The sequence below is a fragment of the Curcuma longa genome, chromosome 13, assembly GCF_044706935.1.
Source record: "Curcuma longa cultivar G26 ecotype Majalengka, Jawa Barat chromosome 13, ITB_CL_G26_1.1, whole genome shotgun sequence".
NCBI classification, from domain to species: domain Eukaryota; kingdom Viridiplantae; phylum Streptophyta; class Magnoliopsida; order Zingiberales; family Zingiberaceae; genus Curcuma; species Curcuma longa.
This window is the reverse complement of record NC_133873.1, coordinates 4,450,693-4,468,277: the sequence shown is the minus strand read 5'-3', so window position 1 is coordinate 4,468,277 and position 17,585 is coordinate 4,450,693. Positions and strand designations below refer to the sequence as shown.

General features: G+C 37.1%; 3 protein-coding genes across 3 annotated transcripts; 1 reads left to right on the top strand and 2 right to left on the bottom strand.

Annotated features, from left to right (window-relative positions):
* Positions 1-186: 186 nt before the first annotated feature.
* Positions 187-9,348, bottom strand: LOC141844313 (prefoldin subunit 6). The gene is made up of 5 exons (XM_074732351.1): positions 9,176-9,348; positions 9,023-9,093; positions 8,810-8,934; positions 8,650-8,710; positions 187-553 (listed from the first exon to the last, which is right to left on the bottom strand). The coding sequence occupies exons 1-5, from the start codon at positions 9,255-9,257 to the stop codon at positions 497-499; spliced, it is 396 nt and encodes a 131-aa protein (XP_074588452.1). The 5' UTR covers positions 9,258-9,348; the 3' UTR covers positions 187-496.
* Positions 9,349-10,866: 1,518 nt separating this feature from the next.
* LOC141843919 (vignain-like) lies at positions 10,867-12,198 on the bottom strand. Its single transcript, XM_074731937.1, has 4 exons — positions 11,751-12,198; positions 11,416-11,651; positions 11,213-11,353; positions 10,867-11,130 (listed from the first exon to the last, which is right to left on the bottom strand). The coding sequence occupies exons 1-4, from the start codon at positions 12,196-12,198 to the stop codon at positions 10,867-10,869; spliced, it is 1,089 nt and encodes a 362-aa protein (XP_074588038.1).
* A 4,353-nt stretch (positions 12,199-16,551) lies between these two features.
* Positions 16,552-17,266, top strand: LOC141844312 (uncharacterized). The gene is made up of 2 exons (XM_074732350.1): positions 16,552-16,733; positions 16,813-17,266. Exons 1-2 carry the CDS (start codon positions 16,650-16,652, stop codon positions 17,152-17,154), a joined length of 426 nt encoding a protein of 141 aa, XP_074588451.1. The 5' UTR covers positions 16,552-16,649; the 3' UTR covers positions 17,155-17,266.
* The last annotated feature ends 319 nt before the right edge of the window (positions 17,267-17,585 follow it).

Sequence of the window (17,585 nt, the reverse complement as noted above, 5' to 3'; positions counted from 1 at the left end):
TCTTATACTTTTTACTCTGATTGATCAAATTAATCATATTAATTATTTCTCACTTTGCTCACTTTATCCAGACCCTTAAGTATTTATTGATTCATTAAAATTAACTCAATTAAACAGACCAAATAGTTACAGATAACTAAAAGTACTCATCATAATGTCTTCGCTGGGCATTGATCTTAACCATAGTTGTAATAAAGCTACGAGTGAATAATGATGTCAAATTTACAATCGATCTTAAGTAGTCCGAATCAACAAAAGCCTGTTTTGAACATCAACATTACTTCAGTAATCTCACTCGCAGAGTTCGCCGAAGATGCAATTTAATACAGTAATTACATCTAGTTTTACGTATCAACATTCCTCCAAGCTCAAAACATTACAAACATCAACACGCCTAAATAACTTCAACCCAACAACTATTTATTCTGCAAGAGACTCTGATTTTCGCAGTTTGGGAGGGAGCAGGGATGGAATGCTACTCCCCAGAAAAAGAAAGTTAGGCTTTGGATTTTCCAGCTTGCAGAGATTGGACTTTTTGTTGTAGCTTTAAGACCTGCAAAATAAATTGATGTCATGTCTTTTTTTCAAAAACAAAAACAAAAAAAAAATCCAACTAGCAGGTAATAAGCAAATTCAAGCAAGCATGGGGGTAATAATCAACTTGTATGTACTTGCTATATAGTTGTTACACACGAATTTCTCAATCTTCCCTGATAATTCAAACAAGAGCTCATCTGAAAGTTGAATTACATTTGGCGTTGAGGAAAAGACAAACTCAAACTTTAGTTTACAATAGCCATGACATAAAATGCATACTATGCTATGGACCCCCATCATGGCTAGTAGGTATTTACTTAGCTATACCTTTTGTAAGGAGAAAGATCCTTGAGACAAACTCAAACTTTAGACCCCATGACTAGTAGGCAGTTACTTAGCTATACCTTTGACAAGGAGAAAGATCCTCAGATTGGCACCATCATCAGGAAGCTTTGCAGGATCACAATTTTTGACACCAAGCAGACATGATGACTCATCAATCTCGTGAGCAACAATGCCTAGAATCCGTAACCGGACATAAATGGAGTGGTAGATTTCATCAACCATTTACCATTAATTAACAACATAAAATCATGTGAATTTTGTTAATGTCTTATATCTGCATGACAACTTTTCTGGTTCCCATAAATGCTTGTGAAATTTCTAAAGAGCAGGTAGATCAATAACAAACTAAGGCTTATTCACAATCATCCTATCACCACCTTTACCATCCAAGTTCTCTACAAATGGCCAGTTCGACATGACAGACAAACGATACACCATGGACTGTATCACAATATACAATTTTCAGGTCAATCAGTAGTGGCAGATTCAAGCAAGGTTCCATAAAGGCTAAACCAAATTGAAGCTTGAATCTAAACTAGACCACTGTGCACAACAATTCAAACCTCATATTATTGTCAGGATGCTCTAATACTAGCAGATGCCAGCACCACTTCATAGAATCAACACTGCCACTTAATAGAATCAACACTATCAAAAGAAGCCAACAGTAGAGTCAAGCCTAGTAAACTAGATGCTTGAATCCACCAACAATCACCTTCTGTCAATTGACTTCCAATGCATATAAAATGCAAATATAAACTAGCATGAACCCACACCACGGAATTCTTCATCTTCCATGATAGAAAAAAAAATTAAATATAAGAAAAGACAAGAACACTATAGTGGTTCCACTTTAGCCAAAATACATGGAGAGAAACAAAAACAATATTAGATGAGGAACATAACACAGGAACTTGGACAAGTCATACAGTGCCTGCGTGATGTACAAAAGTACTCGTGATCCGCTTTAAACTTCTCTCCTAACACATACAGAGAAAAACAATGACAGAAAAAAGAAAGAAAAAGCTCAGCGCATGCACCTTTGGACAGCAAAATCTTTCCCCTAAACCTTCGTATTACATGCACTTATAAAAGGCCCCTTCAACTACCTATTTACACATTCCTTTAGTTCATAATATTCAACTATTTCGACTATATTATAGAAACTCAATTTGTTACAAATATATTAAGTTCTAAGCGCTCTCAGCAAATTTGTAAACTAGTCATTAAAATTTAAAAAAACAAGTGATTATCTTACTAGGCAATTAATCTCTATAAACTTAATTCTTTCATAACACATGAAATTCAAAGTTATACACAGTTTGATTGTGTCAGTAAAGCTTCATTAGCTCTATAAGGCCATAATGTAGCTCATTTATTAAATGTTTAACCTAAATGAGCTCGCATATAGCTAAGGTCATATCTCTATGTTTTTCCTCTGCACTTAACCTTGCCACCACTATTTGTTTCTTGAAATAAAATTACCTCCTAATAGAACAACAATAGTTATATGTAGATCGTCTATTTGTGCAAGGATTTGCTTAATTTGCATCAAAGTACCTCATACCTCAATTACAAACTACTATACCCTTTCCCTAACACTTTCTAGCTAACATAGAATCCTAATAGTCACTACCCAGTGGTCATAACATGGATTCTCAAGAAAGTGATTAATCACACTTGCAACAAAACAAATGAAATATCATGTCTGGTGATTATGAGATTGTTTAGTTTTCCTACTAGGCTTTTGAATTTCCTAAGTTTGCAACTCCCCCTATCTTGTTACTAATTAAGCATATCAAGTAGATACCCGCAATGTGAAATGCAGATACCCTGCCTTGAGTGAGCAACTTCTACATGGAAATCTACTTGAGATCTATGTATTCAATTTAAAAATGATTACAGAGATAATCTTTGTGGAAACATAATGTCCACATAGACAACAAGAAAGGAGAACTGAGCACCTCGCTTTACTGAGATGAAAGATTAACAAAGTTGGAGATGATTGCCTTGATGACAAGCTAATTCATTGATGAATTACGACTCTGATACAATATGAGTGAATTATTCCTCATAGGAATCCTAGATAGCCCGCTACATATCATTGACAAATAATGAATATTGCAAATTGACCTTATTACACATTACATATTTACACAAATACTCTAGCCCATAGCAATCATGATATTCAAATCTCTCGCACAAAATGATAGCTAATGAAGAGTACTAAAATGAGTTAAAGGTGGTAAAAAGGGAGACAAAACACATCCTTTATCCCCACATTGTCAATGAGACTATTTATGCCATGCTTAAGCATTAAAGGGAAACTCATGTAAGTTTCTTTGAATTTTCGATTGGTATGATTTGTTCTACAAAAAATGATAAATCTCAGTTAGCCCCATTGACCATCTCTGGGGGTGACTGGCCCGGCCCCACGAAAGTTTCCCACCAACCACTAGGGTAAATCGGGGAGTGCACGCAGTGGCCAGCCCAGACGCCCAGCATCTTTTGATTGCGCTCCCCATTTGGAGGAAAATTCCTGTAAATACGTCATAGCTGGGGATCGAACCGCAGGTGCCTGGGTGACAACCTGGATGTCCTACCGCAGCACCATTGCCCCGGGGACTATATGATTTGTTCTACAAGGTATCAGAGCACGTATCTCACTTCTAAAGATGTTGATAAACCTTCCTATCTTTTAAGGAACCAATCCTACCCTCCTTTTTTAATGTGTAAAATTTATAGAACTCAAAATGTCTAAAATCATGGAAGAATGTCCTTTTGCAATATTTGATATTGGGTCATTCAAAACATTATTATACTTTCCCTATTCATTGCATTGGTTATTCGTCAGTACAGATTTAGCTTATGACATGTTTGGAAGTCCTAGTCCTAGGCCAGACATGGTCAAATATTTCACAAAGACCCAACAAGAGATTCCATTGATAATTGACTGTTTTGATTCTTTGGAACTCAAGTTAGGATTGAGAAAGCATGTTAAAATGAAGTAAAAATGAGGAAGGAGAGAAAAAAAATCCATCTTTTAGTCATACATTACTAAATGAGTCTTAGATATGTTTAAGTACCAAAGGAATCCCACCTAAGTGTCTCAATATTTTAGGTTGGATTAGGCTCTCCTTTAAGCTTTTACAATGAGCTTAGATAAATGCAAAATGTTTCAAACATTTTGGACTAGTGGATAAAGGTTCTACCACAAGTAGTATCTATACACTCGATCCTTAGATTGTATTCATAACATAATATGTTCCAAACAATTTACAAGTAGCAAGCACAACTATTTCACTAAGGTTGACCAAATTCAGAAATTTGTTTTCTTACAGCTGAAAAATTTAGGCAACAAACATGTCAAACTAGGAACATTAATCATCAATATCAATATAGTACATGTTCTGACACTTGGACAACCAACAAACACCATGTTTTTGAACATTCATAGTGACTCTATCCAATACACTTCACTTAATTATATGCAACTACCACCCCTATCTGGTTCAAAGGGAAATTCTATAGTATATCAAAGGGTTCCCACTTATGGTTACATCATTGGCAAGTTCTCTTTAGGTACAAAAAGGAAGGCATCTTAGTAATGCTTTTAATTTTGTATGAGAGGTTACAATTATTTTCCAATTCAGTCTTTAAGAGGGGGTCAATTCCCCTATGCTATCTACTCTTTTGCTTAACAAAATTTCCTCTCGATATGTGAAATTGTTTAACTATGGTGTTGTATCAATTTGGTATTAAAGTGAAATCTCTAGTTTGGAAACAACTTCTTGCAAAGTAAGGTAAATCTATGTACAATAGATTTTTCCCCGGGACCCGTGTTGGCAAGAGTTTCGTGTACCAAGTTGCCTTCTGGTTCGGTGTCCGATAACTAAATTTCCTACAGTGCTTCATTTTAATTTTCCCTTGTGCATGTAACCGCATCATTTGCCTCTCTTTTACTACCTGCCCATCCACCCCACCGCCACATTGAACAACTCTTGGTCACCCACTGTAAGCCTGCAATCAACACCTTTTCATCCCGACCTTCTGCCTTTCCATTACATCTTTCCCTAAAGTAGCTCTTGTCACCTCCCATAGAATTCAAAGGCGAGAATTTCTAATCCACATATCTAAAAAACTTGAAACACACCTCTTTGCCCTATTCTACCTCTACACTTCACTCACTAGCGCATATGCAAGCCACCTTATCTTCGCCGTGCTCTCTTGCTTTCCTTTGCCTCCATTTCTGATACAAGCAAAATCACCAACCGAGAAGCCACCTCCTGCAGCCGGCTTCCTCTTCCCTAATCAACAGCAACAACCAAAAACTCTTCTTTGAGAGGGAGTTCTTTTCTCCATGCCAAATCCTGCCACACGATTTGTCACACTTCCAGCATTTCTATCATGGTAAGATAAGCCCCTTGTTATGCCTTTGCCACAGGAAAGCCTTCCTATAATTACGATTAATATGCACAGCTCTTAAGGGTGCCTGCGTTCTAACAAGAGCTTCCTTAAGATGACTCTCTGCCTTTTGCTTCTTTCCCCAAACCACCAAAAGAAGCCTTTTTGTCTGGACAAATTGTCCTCATCCGTGGCGTGATCTTATGATCCCCAAGATACCTTCAGCCTCACAGAATTAAAATTCTTCCAACCCTAGTTTAGTGGGCTATCCTTCCTTCTAGCTCCATCTACAGCGGCAACCTTCCACCTAGGGTACCTGTGAAATTGCAGTCTCATGCTTGTCCTTGCATCCTCCAGAGCAAGCCCCTCCTGCCTATAGACATGCAGATCTTCAGTGAAACCAGTGTTAATGGGTTAATTCTATTGTGGATTATGTCACTTGCTTCAGTGATGGAAGAGTTATTTTCATCAATTTTTTAATGAAAGGTTAGGTGACCAAATTTGCTTAAGTCAGAAGAGTATATAAATTTAATTTTTAATCAGAGAATTCAAATTTCAAAAGTTGAACAAGTAGAGCAGGTGTTAAAAGGATGAAAAATGAAAAAGCGAATGGACCAGATGATATTCTAATAGAGATATGGAAGTGAGGGAAGCAGGGTATTAAATGACCTACGAAGTTATTCAATTTAATATTGAAAATAAAAAATATATATTTGAAAGGTTGATCATAAAAGTTATATATTTTCTCAAACAATTGATTGAAAAGTATCAAGAAAAAAACAAGATTTACATGTAGCATTCATTGACCTAGAAAAAACTTATGATAAAATCCTAAGAGAAATTATGTGGAGAATTCTAAAAAAAAGAAATATGTTAGCGTAACATTTATTGAGACAATTAAGAATATATATAACAATGCAATGACAAGAGTGAGATTTCAAGCAAATTAACCGAAGTGTTACCTATAAAAGTAGAGTTACATGAAGGATTAGCTCTAAATTCATTTATTTTTACACTAGGTATGGATAAATTCACTATACACATCCAATACAAATTACCATGGTACATGTTATTTACAAATAACATTGTCTTGGTCAATGAGACTCGTGAAGGAATAAAGCTAAGCTCGAATCTTGACAAGAAAGACCTAAAAGGTAAAGGTTCTAGGCTTAGTAGACTAAAGATAGAATATATAAAATAAGTTCAGTAATAGTAGACGCAGCAAGACAATTGTTAAGATAGAAGATGATAAGTTACTTATAAAAGAAGTTTTAAGTATTTAAGATCGTTTTTGCAAAAAAAAATAAAGGGGTTAATAGAGATGTTTTATATAGAATACAAATAAGATAATTGAAATGGAGGAGAGCGTCGGATGTTCTTTGTGATCATATGGTATCTCTAAACCTTCAAGGGAAGTTATACAAGACGATAATTAAACCTACTATATTATATGGAGTTAAATGTTAGACTATAAAGGGAGTACACATGCAAAAGATTAGAGTCACAGAGACGAGGATATTAAAGTAGATGTACGGACATATAAGGAACATTAGAGAGAAAGTCGAAATTACACCTATTGAGGAAAAACTCCAAGAGACGCATTTAAGATGGTATGAGTATGTACTTAGGCAATTAATAAATATCTCAATTAGGCGATGTGCGACTATAACAAATACACATTAATCGAGAAAGGGGGAGAACAAAAAAATCTTGATTGCCAACGATAAAATAGAAAAAAAAATATTTAAATATAGATGATAATATAATAGGAAATCAAGCCCAATAGCGTAGGAGTACTCATATAACCAACCCCACTTAATGGCATAATTTTTATAGTTTTCTTTGTTCTTACAAGTGTACAATGACTTATAGGTCGTCCTTTTCCATTAATTTTTCTTGTACTTCCTCATTTGGTGATATCTATCCTCTTGACTCACTGAGTATATTCTTGGTGTGATAGAATATAGTTCACATATCTCATTTATTAATTTAATAAAGCTGAAGGACCATCAATTAAGCCTCAATACTTACTTAAGGAAGAGTTCACTAATGATTTGCTCTTATCAAGAAGCAGTTAACATACCACTTCTTTAATTGAAACTTTTATCAAACGGAGTAATCCTTCATTAAACCTAAGGAATATTAAGAAAACCTTCGAGAGATTGCTCATGAGCTACCCCCCCCCCCCTCAGAAAGCATCCATGACGATACCAATCATTACACATTAAATGACGCATCTCGCCCTAAGATCAACTCAACAACCTTTAATCATGCCTCCTAAAGAGGCTCCAACAAGTCACCAAGTTTAAGAAGCCATTAAACATGAGCTAGACTTACAATTATCACAATATTCTAAGGGCCAAAAGAGTAGACTAGCACATGAATCACTTTTACAAAAGGATAACTTTGTTATAACGATTCTATTATAACACCTGTTCTGTTGTAACATCAATATGCATCCATTTATAGTCACTTTTAAGTGTAAAGCTCATCAGCTTATCGACTTAGAGTATTTACATACTTTTATCTCCCAAACTGAGAAAGTTTGTATATCTACTTTTATCTTTCATACTGAGAGCTTTATTGTGCTCACGCGATATGTAGATATTAGGTGAAGAATTGCATTAAGCAATAATTATTACAAAGCATACATTGATGCACCCTGTAGACTAAACTACAATTTATGGTATCTCCAATGTTATCTCATCTTTTGCTTCATAAAATCTCTTCATTAAGTCATTTAATGTACAAGACCATTTATTTCTTTGTGTGAGTATTTATTCCTGAAGTCGCATCAAATTCACCGAAGAAACAATTTCACCTACAATGTAAGCTTTATCAAATGAATATTTATTTGTAAATACATCTCTGAGATAATAGGTAAATCTGGATGAAACTCACTATAAACAGACAAGAAAAAATAATTTGCTGAACACAAGGTACAAAAAGTAAAACAATTCCACCTGCAATGTAAATTCTACTTAATGAGCATTTATTTGTAAATACAACTCTAATCTAATAGGTAAATCTGGATGAAATTTACTATAAAAAAAAAAGAAAAAATTAGAAGACAAGATCAACACTTGAAACTTGAACAAATTTTAGAAGACAAGAAGAGTACATGGTTTAGGGGATTGCACCAAGAAGTCATCACGAACAAGCAAACGTGCAGGTATACATTTTGAACAATCAAAAATAGAATGCTTGAGTTCAGTATCTCAATTGCTCGGATTCAACGTGAACCAGAATGTCCACATTCATAACAGAAGCAATAATCGCAAGAATAAATATGTATCTCAATAAAATAGAAGAACCTGAATGAACAAGATAAAGAGAGTGAAAGAGATTAGACTAGCAGCTAACCGATTCCTTTTTGCTATTCTGTTTGTCTTCCAAATCCTGAAGTGTACCGTCAAGCCGCTTACTGTAACATGTTCAACAGATCCATAAAAATCAAAGAAGAAACATAAAACAAAACAAAAGAACCTCATCGCAAGCGAAGTAGGAAAAAGATGGAACTCACAGTTCAGCCGAAATATATTCAATCCTTTTACGCACGTTAGCGTTGGCCTCCGCGAGGTCTTGTTTCACAAGCACTGGGCCGATCAGCTTGTACACATTGGAATTTTCATTCAATAATTCCAATTCCTTGCATCACCACCACAATCATTTTTTTAGAATACAACATAAACCTCGGTCAAAACAGGGGTAAGAGAGTCACGAGAAGAAATAGAACCTTGAGGACGAGCTCGTTCTCCCCGAGCTGGATGGTGTACTGCTTCCTAACCTGGTGGTTCTTGGCGATGTCTGCAATGAAAGGCAGAAGAGCACGTGAAACTTGAGAGGAACGGCAACCAATCGCACACAGAGAGAGAATGATGGTGCATGCCTTTCTGGATCTTGCTGAGAGCATTGGCCTGGTTCTCAAGATCGCGTTGAAGTTCTCTAACGGCCGCCGGGGAAGAAGCCATGGATCCGGAGATCAGGTTCGAATCGCCTTCGCCGCCGCAGAGAAGTTAGGTTTTCACTGTGACGGCCAACCCACTGTCCAACTCGAACGGCTGACGCGAACTTTATTAGGGTATGTTTACCGTGGCCGATGCCAATTGCCAAGGAAAAATTACAGAGCAAAAATCAGAAGACTGTTATTTATTTTTATAATCCGTCAAAAAAAACACTCCACACTACTCTATCTTCATTAAAATTATTCTAATATTATTGTAACTTTTTGATAATTGCTCCAATACTACATAACAATTTTAATCAAAATTATCACAATAATATTTGAGCATTTTTTAGCATTTTTAGTCAAGTTGAATAATTTTTACCTAGAGTTCATCTCGCCAAGAAATATTGATCCCTTAGCTGCTCTAGGCAATCTTTCTTCATTCACCTTCAAGTCCATCTCATTATAGGTTGTCAAACCGTTAAACCAACAACTACTCTATATTCATCCTAGAGTTTTACTTCATTGAGAATTTTTAGTCATCAAGGATGCTCCATGCCGTCTGTCCTCCAATCAACTCTAAAGTCACCTTGTTACGTACCTCTTAGTCATTGAATTAAATCCAACCAACTTGACTTCATCAAGTTATCCATCAACTCAACCACAACAAGTCATAAGTTTTTCGAACTTCATGTGCACCCTATTAAGCCCTTACACACTTGATGCACATATCAGAAATACAAACAAACTTAAATTCTTTACCAATACATTAAAATAACTCGATCAAATTCAACCACTTAAGAGAATTATTGCACCAACAATGTTGAGTAGGATATGGGGGACTATAACAAGATACTTAAGTAGAAGATAACATATGTAAGGGTGAAGTGTGACCACTTCAAATTAATTAAAAGCACTTTAAAATATAATTGTTGTCCAAGGCCAAAACATACACCATTGCATAAACCTCATAACCATATAGATGTCATTATGTGGGTGATTATCTAGCTTTTTAACATTAATGACTATACAATTACTACCACAGTCATATGATGAGGCTGAGCGAGTCCCACCATCTTAGCGGTTGAAAATTTTCTAATTTAAGATGGATTGCATATTAGATAGGTTAATCTATGAGTCTATCAAAAAAATAAAAATATATATAGAAATGGTTGGAATTTTTATGTTTAGGTTGCGATTTAGGTTGGTTAATTAAATCCACAAGTTCATTTAATTTTTTACTTTAATTTTAAATTTTGAAAGAAAAAAATTTTCAACCCATATAGTGCGAGTCTACCATGAGTTGATTCATGTGGGTTGTCAGTCTATGGGTCGGTCAATATAGATCTATTTTAAAATGAATTGATGAAATTTTAATTTAATCCATTTATGGATTAAATTATTTGAGAGAAAGGATTAACGGTTATATATACTTCCAAACTCCCAATTATTATTATTATATAATTCATACAACATAACACCTTTAATTTATTACAGTGAGTGAGCATCCTTTCTTTCTTATTATCACACGTAAATTAAGAATACAAGTAATGCAACAGCTTGCAAGTCTTCGTGCATGTGGATGCTGCTTCTTGGGAGAGACGACGACTAATTAATTAAACTGGTTAATTAATTCAGACAGTAGGCAGTTCCTTCTCGACGTCGGCCGGGTTGGGAGATGTCTTCACCGGATACGATGCCTGCATCGCAATACCGCACAGTCCGGCACTGTCCGAGATCCCTCGCTGCATCCTTACGTACCCTTCTTCACCCCACAGCTCTCCCCACGAGTTCTTCACTATCCAGTACTTGAGCCCATCCTGAGACAACGACACTCCGTACCCTACCACTGCAACTCCATGGTCCAGCTCTGTTCCACAGCTGCCCGTGAAAACACCCTTCCATAGTTCCACGCCATGCCATGCCATTCATAAAATTAGCTAGCTAGCTAGTTAGGTTACAAAGTATATACATACATACCTGGGAGTAGAACTGGAAATCTTGGCCTGCTGCTTCTATCGCCACTGAAACGGGCTGATGCGCTGCTGCTTTCAGCAGAGCGTCCTCGCTGTTGAGAGGCACGTCCTCGTGCCCGTCGATGGAAACCACGTGAGATTTCTCCTGTAGATCAATGGCGACTTATATATATATAGCTACGTTCGTATTAGTATTAGTACTTGTACCTTAAGGGTGTTGCATTTTCTTTGTTGGGCCACGTAAGGGTAATTATCTTCGGTTGTTATTCCTCCGTTTTTCTGGATGAAGTCGAACGCATCGTCCATGAGTCCTCCGTTGCATCCTTGGTTAGTCTTGGTGTCACAGTCGACGAGCTCTTGCTCGGACAGGGAGATAAGCTTATTAGTTCGGATCTGGTTGATGCTTTCCACGGCCACGACTGTGGAAAAAGCCCAACAACTCCCTGCAACATGAACCATCAGCAACCTTAACATATTCAGAATCAAACCTTTTTATCCTCAATTGAATTTTATCAAATTGATTTTTAAAAAAAGGTAATTACCGCATTGGCCTTGATCCTTGACGCCAGTGACTGCTCCTTTCTGCCTCCAATCCACGGCCGGAGGCACATCGGTGGCGTTCTCATACATGAAGCCGCCGTCACGCACACGGCGGCTGCGAACGCCCCCGAGCTGGCGCCTCAGCCCCGTGTAGGTCTCCTTGAACTCCTCCCTCGTCATGTCCCCGAACTTGTTGAGCCCGAGCTTGTAAGGCTTGGCCATCCTGTTCGACTCCAGCACGTGCTTGGCGTTGGCCGCGAACGCATGGACGCGCACGCGCTTCTCGTCGGGGCTTCGGGCCACGCCGTGGTAGCTCTGCCATCTCTCGTACAGGCCCCACAGCCTCTCCTCGGTGGCCAGGTCGTCCTCCGTGAAGGGAAAGCTCCCGGCGGCCATGGCAAGGGCTGAGAGGGCGACGACGACGACGGCAAGCAGGAGAGCTCTCCCCATGGATTCCATGCAGAAGGAAATATATGTATATTTATAATTCATATACTCGGAGGGAGGTATATATATATTTATAGATGGAGGTTCGCAGAGCTGTAAACAAGAGCCACATCACATCGATGGATTAAAGAGCAGGTGCATGGGAAGTCTTGTTCCATGACGTTTGTGGCGTGAGATCTTAACAGATCAGAGCTGTTCTTGTCGGCTTCCAAAACTATATATATGCATACGTAGTAACGGTTTCTATCTGAAACTTACTGACTTGTACAAATGAGAAAGAGTTAAAGAGTTAAGAGGGTTTAGGATCATATGGATATGGTACCATAACTTTCTTCTATGGATATATCTTTCTTTTCTTTCTAAGTGTTCAGATTTTGTCCGATTAATTTTGAAATTGACGATCTTCAATTAATGTGGTTTCTTGTTTGACCTTGCTAGCTATCACGAGGATATGGCCTTCCTAAGTTCCTATGGCTTACAAATATGGTTTATGTGATGCGAAGATGGGAGCTTAAAGGAGACAAGTTGAGCTTCTTTAAAAGAATAATTGATGCTTCTTGTTATGTTTTAGAGCATTGAGATCGAAGAATTGAAGCTAAAAATGAAGTATAAATTAAGTGACACTTTTAAAAAACTAATTAAGAGAGTTCTAGAGCCTTTTGAAGATCGTAGTCTCTAATGCATAACCGTTAGAGACTGTTTGTCTTGCAGTAACCAACTCAACTATATCCTGAAGGTGACAATGTTTATCTCAAACTAAGAAAAATGATGTACCTAAACTCGTCTCGATTAGGTAAATTGTGTGCACCTATAGTTTGTGACCTTGAGTCAATGCAATTGTTAAATTTATCAAAGGCAAATACAAAAAAAAAAATCATCGCGAAGACGATAATATGATAAACATGATAATATATTATAATAAATATGATAATAATAGATATAGAAATGATGATAAATATGATTAATATTGCAATTCAAACATAGTTCTTATTTTTATCATCATTAATTATTCCTCCTCCGGTCGACTATTATCTTTATCATCCTTAGTTATTCCTCCCTTTTTGGACTGTTATCTTTATCATCATTTGTTATTCCTCCGTCGTCCATGAGTCCTCCATTGCATCCTTGGTCAGTTTCGATCTGGTTGATGCTTTCCTCTGTAACATTATATTAGCCAACATTAACATATTCTAGAATCGAATCAAAATTTTATCGCACCTAATATTGACCAAATTGATTAAATCGAAATTGAATAAATAATCAAAAAATTTTTAGATAAATCAAATCCACCGTGAACTTTATCAAATTGTTTACCAGCAATTGATTATATATATTATTAGACAGTCGAGTCGAAAATCTAAATTTTAAATATTAATTAATTCAACTGTTATAATTAACACATGGCAGATTGATATAATTGGTTTAATTAATTTTAAAATTTTAAAATCGAAATGGGAACTAAATAAATTAAAATAATTGAGATTTCTTTTTTTTTAAAAAAAAATTTGAATTTCTAAATAAACTGAACTAATTTCAAATTCGATCTTAATTCATTCAGTTTAATCTATCTCTATCTTTTACTTACCAGATTGGTCTTGATTCTTCCGCCTCGGCTCCCGCGGCGCCATGCACCCGCACACCTCTTGTGGCTTCATGTCCCCAAACTGGTTGAGGGCGAGCTTGTAAGAGTACGTGGAACTCCTGTTCGCCTCCAGCACGAACTTGGCGGTGTCCGCGAACGTATGGATGCGCGCGCGCATCTCGTCGGGGCTTCGGGTCACGCCGTGGTACCTCTGCCATCTCTCGTACAGGGCCCACAGCCTCTCCTCGGTGGCCAGGTCGTCCTCCGTGTAGGGAAAGCTCCGGCGGCGGCGGCCCATGGCAAGGGCTAGCTGAGAGGGCGATGACGACGGCGCAAGCAGCTGGATATGATAGCTCTCCCTATGGATGCACAAGCTAGGAGATATATATGTATATATATATCGCAATGATAGTTATTGTTTTTTCATCATATATAGTTATAAATTCCTTCCTCTAACGAAAATTATGATAATATATATATATACATACACTTGGAGGAAGGTATTTATAATTATTATATATATATATAATAGTTATAAATACTTTCCTCTAAGGATATACACTCGGAGGAAGGTATTTATAACTATTATTATATATATATATATATATATATATATATACATTCAGAGGAAGGCATTTATAACTATGTTAGATTATGATAATATATATATACACTCGGAGGAAGGTATTTATAACTATTTTAGGTTATGATAATATATATATACACTCTGAGGAAGATATTTATAACTATTTTATATATATATATATATATATATAGTAATAAATAAATATTGACAAAAAAATTTATTGCAATCTTGTGACAGAAAGATTTGTTGCAATGGAAGTTGCCAGTGAATCAAGATTGTGATACAATTTTCCAATGCGACATAAACAAACATAAATCTTATCTCTTATCGATGCGTCTAGAAATAATTATGGAGGATGATCTTGGATTATGTTTCATCTCTTTGTCCAGGCATTGATATTACATCTATTACTAATGCGTGAAGGTTGTTCGTGTAGGAGGACAATTAACATTGCTTTATAAATATTTAATTCTTTAAACCGATTAATTTTGAAGGTGACCGATTCATTGCTCATTGAACACTAAAATAAATCTGGAAAACGCTTGCATACGTGAGGTCAGACGTTAATTCACTATCCATAATTCTTCAAACTGTGATGCTTTTGTTTATCACCGAAATGCCACTGTAGCCAGAAACCTTCTACTCATTTGGATGGTATAATCAACTTTCAAGTAAGATCATTTTATAGAATTGTAAGGTGTCAGCAAGCTATTGACTCTTAGAAATCTAATTTATATGCAAAATTCAAAAACATTATTCGTCATGATAAAAAAAATAAAAGAATTAGTGGAGACAAGACTAGAAGTTGAAGAAAGCCTTGTGGCATTTTTGAATTATCGAAACGAGAAACATCTAGTTATACAATCTCATCAGTTAGCAACAACCAATTTACATGTTTGTATTACTCCCTCTAATTCCCTCACACTAGGCCTTTTCATTTTCTTCTTAAGCATCTATCCTTTGAGCTTTGTATTTAAACATGGAATGACATCTTTCCCCTGGAGTTTGTGAAAGAGAAATTCGTTCGTCGTGTAGAATAAAAAGGTATTCGATAAAATCCACCAGCATAAAGATCAAGTGCTAACATGGATCAAGGGAATTCAAAAGGCTCTTAGCTAAAGTTCTAGCAAATTTCTTGAAGAACAAGAGTTGAAGCTTTCAAAGAAAGCTCAATAGGATTCCTTTTTAGGACAAAAGTAATGAAGAAATAGTTCGATATGAGGGTTTATCTATGGAGGATAACACTTCATATCTAATGCCTCTGGGTCTATGGTGGCAAATGAACTTGGACCAACAACTCATCAAGGCATCAACAGTGGACTTTTTCAATAATTTATACAACTTGACCACTAGGCCAACCCTTTCAAGAGGCTTCCCAACCAACTATTTCAATAATTTATCCTTTTCTCTAACAATATCCCTATACCAACAAGATTGCGAGGAGACTATTTGGATGGGAAAAAAACACCTTTCAAGTAGTGCTCAATACTAATCTAATCTACGATGCAAAATTTTAACTTTCGAAGTTATCTATGTAAATGATCTTTACAAATTGTGCAAAAGTTTAGATGGGGCCACACTAACTCAATAGAGATGTATCTATTAAGTAGGATGATGACAATGGCAAGAGAACATGGTCATCTCAAACGTCTAGATTAGGTAAATTGTGTGCAACTATAGTTTGTAATCTTGAGTCAGTGCAAGTTAAATTTCTCAAAGGCGAATCCTTTCGGCTAACTAGAACAAGAAACCATAGAGCCTATTGCACAAATGAAACTTATAGTGCCAAATCATTTTGCACTCCTCTCGCCAAGCATCCACAACAACCATCATGGATGATCTCATTCCACGGAAGCTAGACTAAAGAAAACTATGAGCTCACAAGAAGTCGGTCATTCCCCAGAATGATCTTGATGGGAGCCTAGTTTGACCAACAAAGAGACTGAGGAGGCATTTAGGATGAACTATGCCAACTTTGCAACAAGGAATCCAAAATCAATATAAAAGATAAAAGAAAAAAGAAAAAAGAAAGAAGAAAGAAAATTTTCGATCTGCCTTTATTACTAAACGCCATAGAAGCGGGCCAGGTCTTGTTAATTCCAGCGTCGGCCTTCTTTCACGATCACACATGCATGATTGATTGCCCAACGATACAGGGCAGTGCAGCAGCCTCAATTTCTACATCTACCTCAATCCCCAACTACCACTCTCGCCTAACAATATTATATTATATATTATTCTCCATGGCTCAGCGACTCCCTCAACTTGCATCGCCCATCCGCTGTCATGGAAGCTCGCAGAGTGTTTCAGCTCTCCCAGGTCGCTCCCCACAACACCAAGCGCGATGCCTGGCTCGTCATCAATGGCAGGGTATGCTGTCCCTCTCTCCCTCACCGGCAGCATTCAACTTTCTTCTTCGTTGATTACCGGTTGTCATCGAATTGCACAGGTGCTGGACGTGACCATGTTCCTGGAAGACCACCCGGGGGGTTCGGAGGTTCTGATAGAGGCAGCAGGGAAGGATGCGACGGCAGGGTTTGACGCGGTCGGGCACAGCAAACAGGCAGCTGAGCTAATGGCTAAGTACCAAGTGGGCGTCCTGCAGGGGTTTGAGGACAGTGCTCTCGACGCCAAAGAGGAGAGCAAGGGGAAAGGTTATGAGATGACTGGGAGGGTGATAATGGAGGATCCGAGCAGCAAACGCCTGTGGCTGACTGACTTGTTTGTGCCGTTGGGCGTCGCTGTCTTGGCTTTCTGGTATCGCTGCTCTGCATCCCTAGCAGGGGTGTGACCGAGCGAACTTGTTGAAGCTTCTAATTGAATAAAGGTGTTGTGATCAATCTAGCGTTGAGTGGTTATCCTACTACAAAACAATAAGTAGCTGAACCTTCCAATCTGCTTCGACTAATTGGGCTTATATGATCTTTGGTTTTTGAAAAAGTCCCAAGTCAAGGACAATTCCTTTAAAAAAAATTAAAAGGAAAATAACAGGAGTGAGAGGGTTAGAGAATAAATTTATTTGAGACATGCATTTATTTGAGAATTATTCTAGAGAGCCTACAAGATAGAAAGGTATAACAAACTCAAATACAAAAATAATAATAATAAATACCTAAAAAAGAACGCTGCTTTACCGATTTTACATTGAAAAAAAAACAAAACGCTGCTTTACCGATTCAATAAAGGAGACACCCTTTTAAATTTTGCTCATACCTTTTTGGC

Bases quoted from the DNA above. Each gene is read 5' to 3' on its own strand.
- LOC141844313 (XM_074732351.1), bottom strand. From the start codon at position 9,257: ATGGCTTCTTCCCCGGCGGCCGTTAGAGAACTTCAACGCGATCTTGAG. The intron at 9,094-9,175 runs GCATGCACCATC...CTTTCATTGCAG, and splicing joins TCTCAGCAAGATCCAGAAAG to ACATCGCCAAGAACCACCAG. The intron at 8,935-9,022 runs GTTCTATTTCTT...TGGTGATGCAAG, and splicing joins AGAACGAGCTCGTCCTCAAG to GAATTGGAATTATTGAATGA.
- LOC141843919 (XM_074731937.1), bottom strand. From the start codon at position 12,198: ATGGGGAGAGCTCTCCTGCTTGCCGTCGTCGTCGTCGCCCTCTCAGCC. The intron at 11,652-11,750 runs GTAATTACCTTT...TTCATGTTGCAG, and splicing joins CAAGGATCAAGGCCAATGCG to GGAGTTGTTGGGCTTTTTCC. The intron at 11,131-11,212 runs GTATGTATGTAT...GAACTATGGAAG, and splicing joins ATTTCCAGTTCTACTCCCAG to GGTGTTTTCACGGGCAGCTG.
- LOC141844312 (XM_074732350.1), top strand. From the start codon at position 16,650: ATGGAAGCTCGCAGAGTGTTTCAGCTCTCCCAGGTCGCTCCCCACAAC. The intron at 16,734-16,812 runs GTATGCTGTCCC...CGAATTGCACAG, and splicing joins GGCTCGTCATCAATGGCAGG to GTGCTGGACGTGACCATGTT.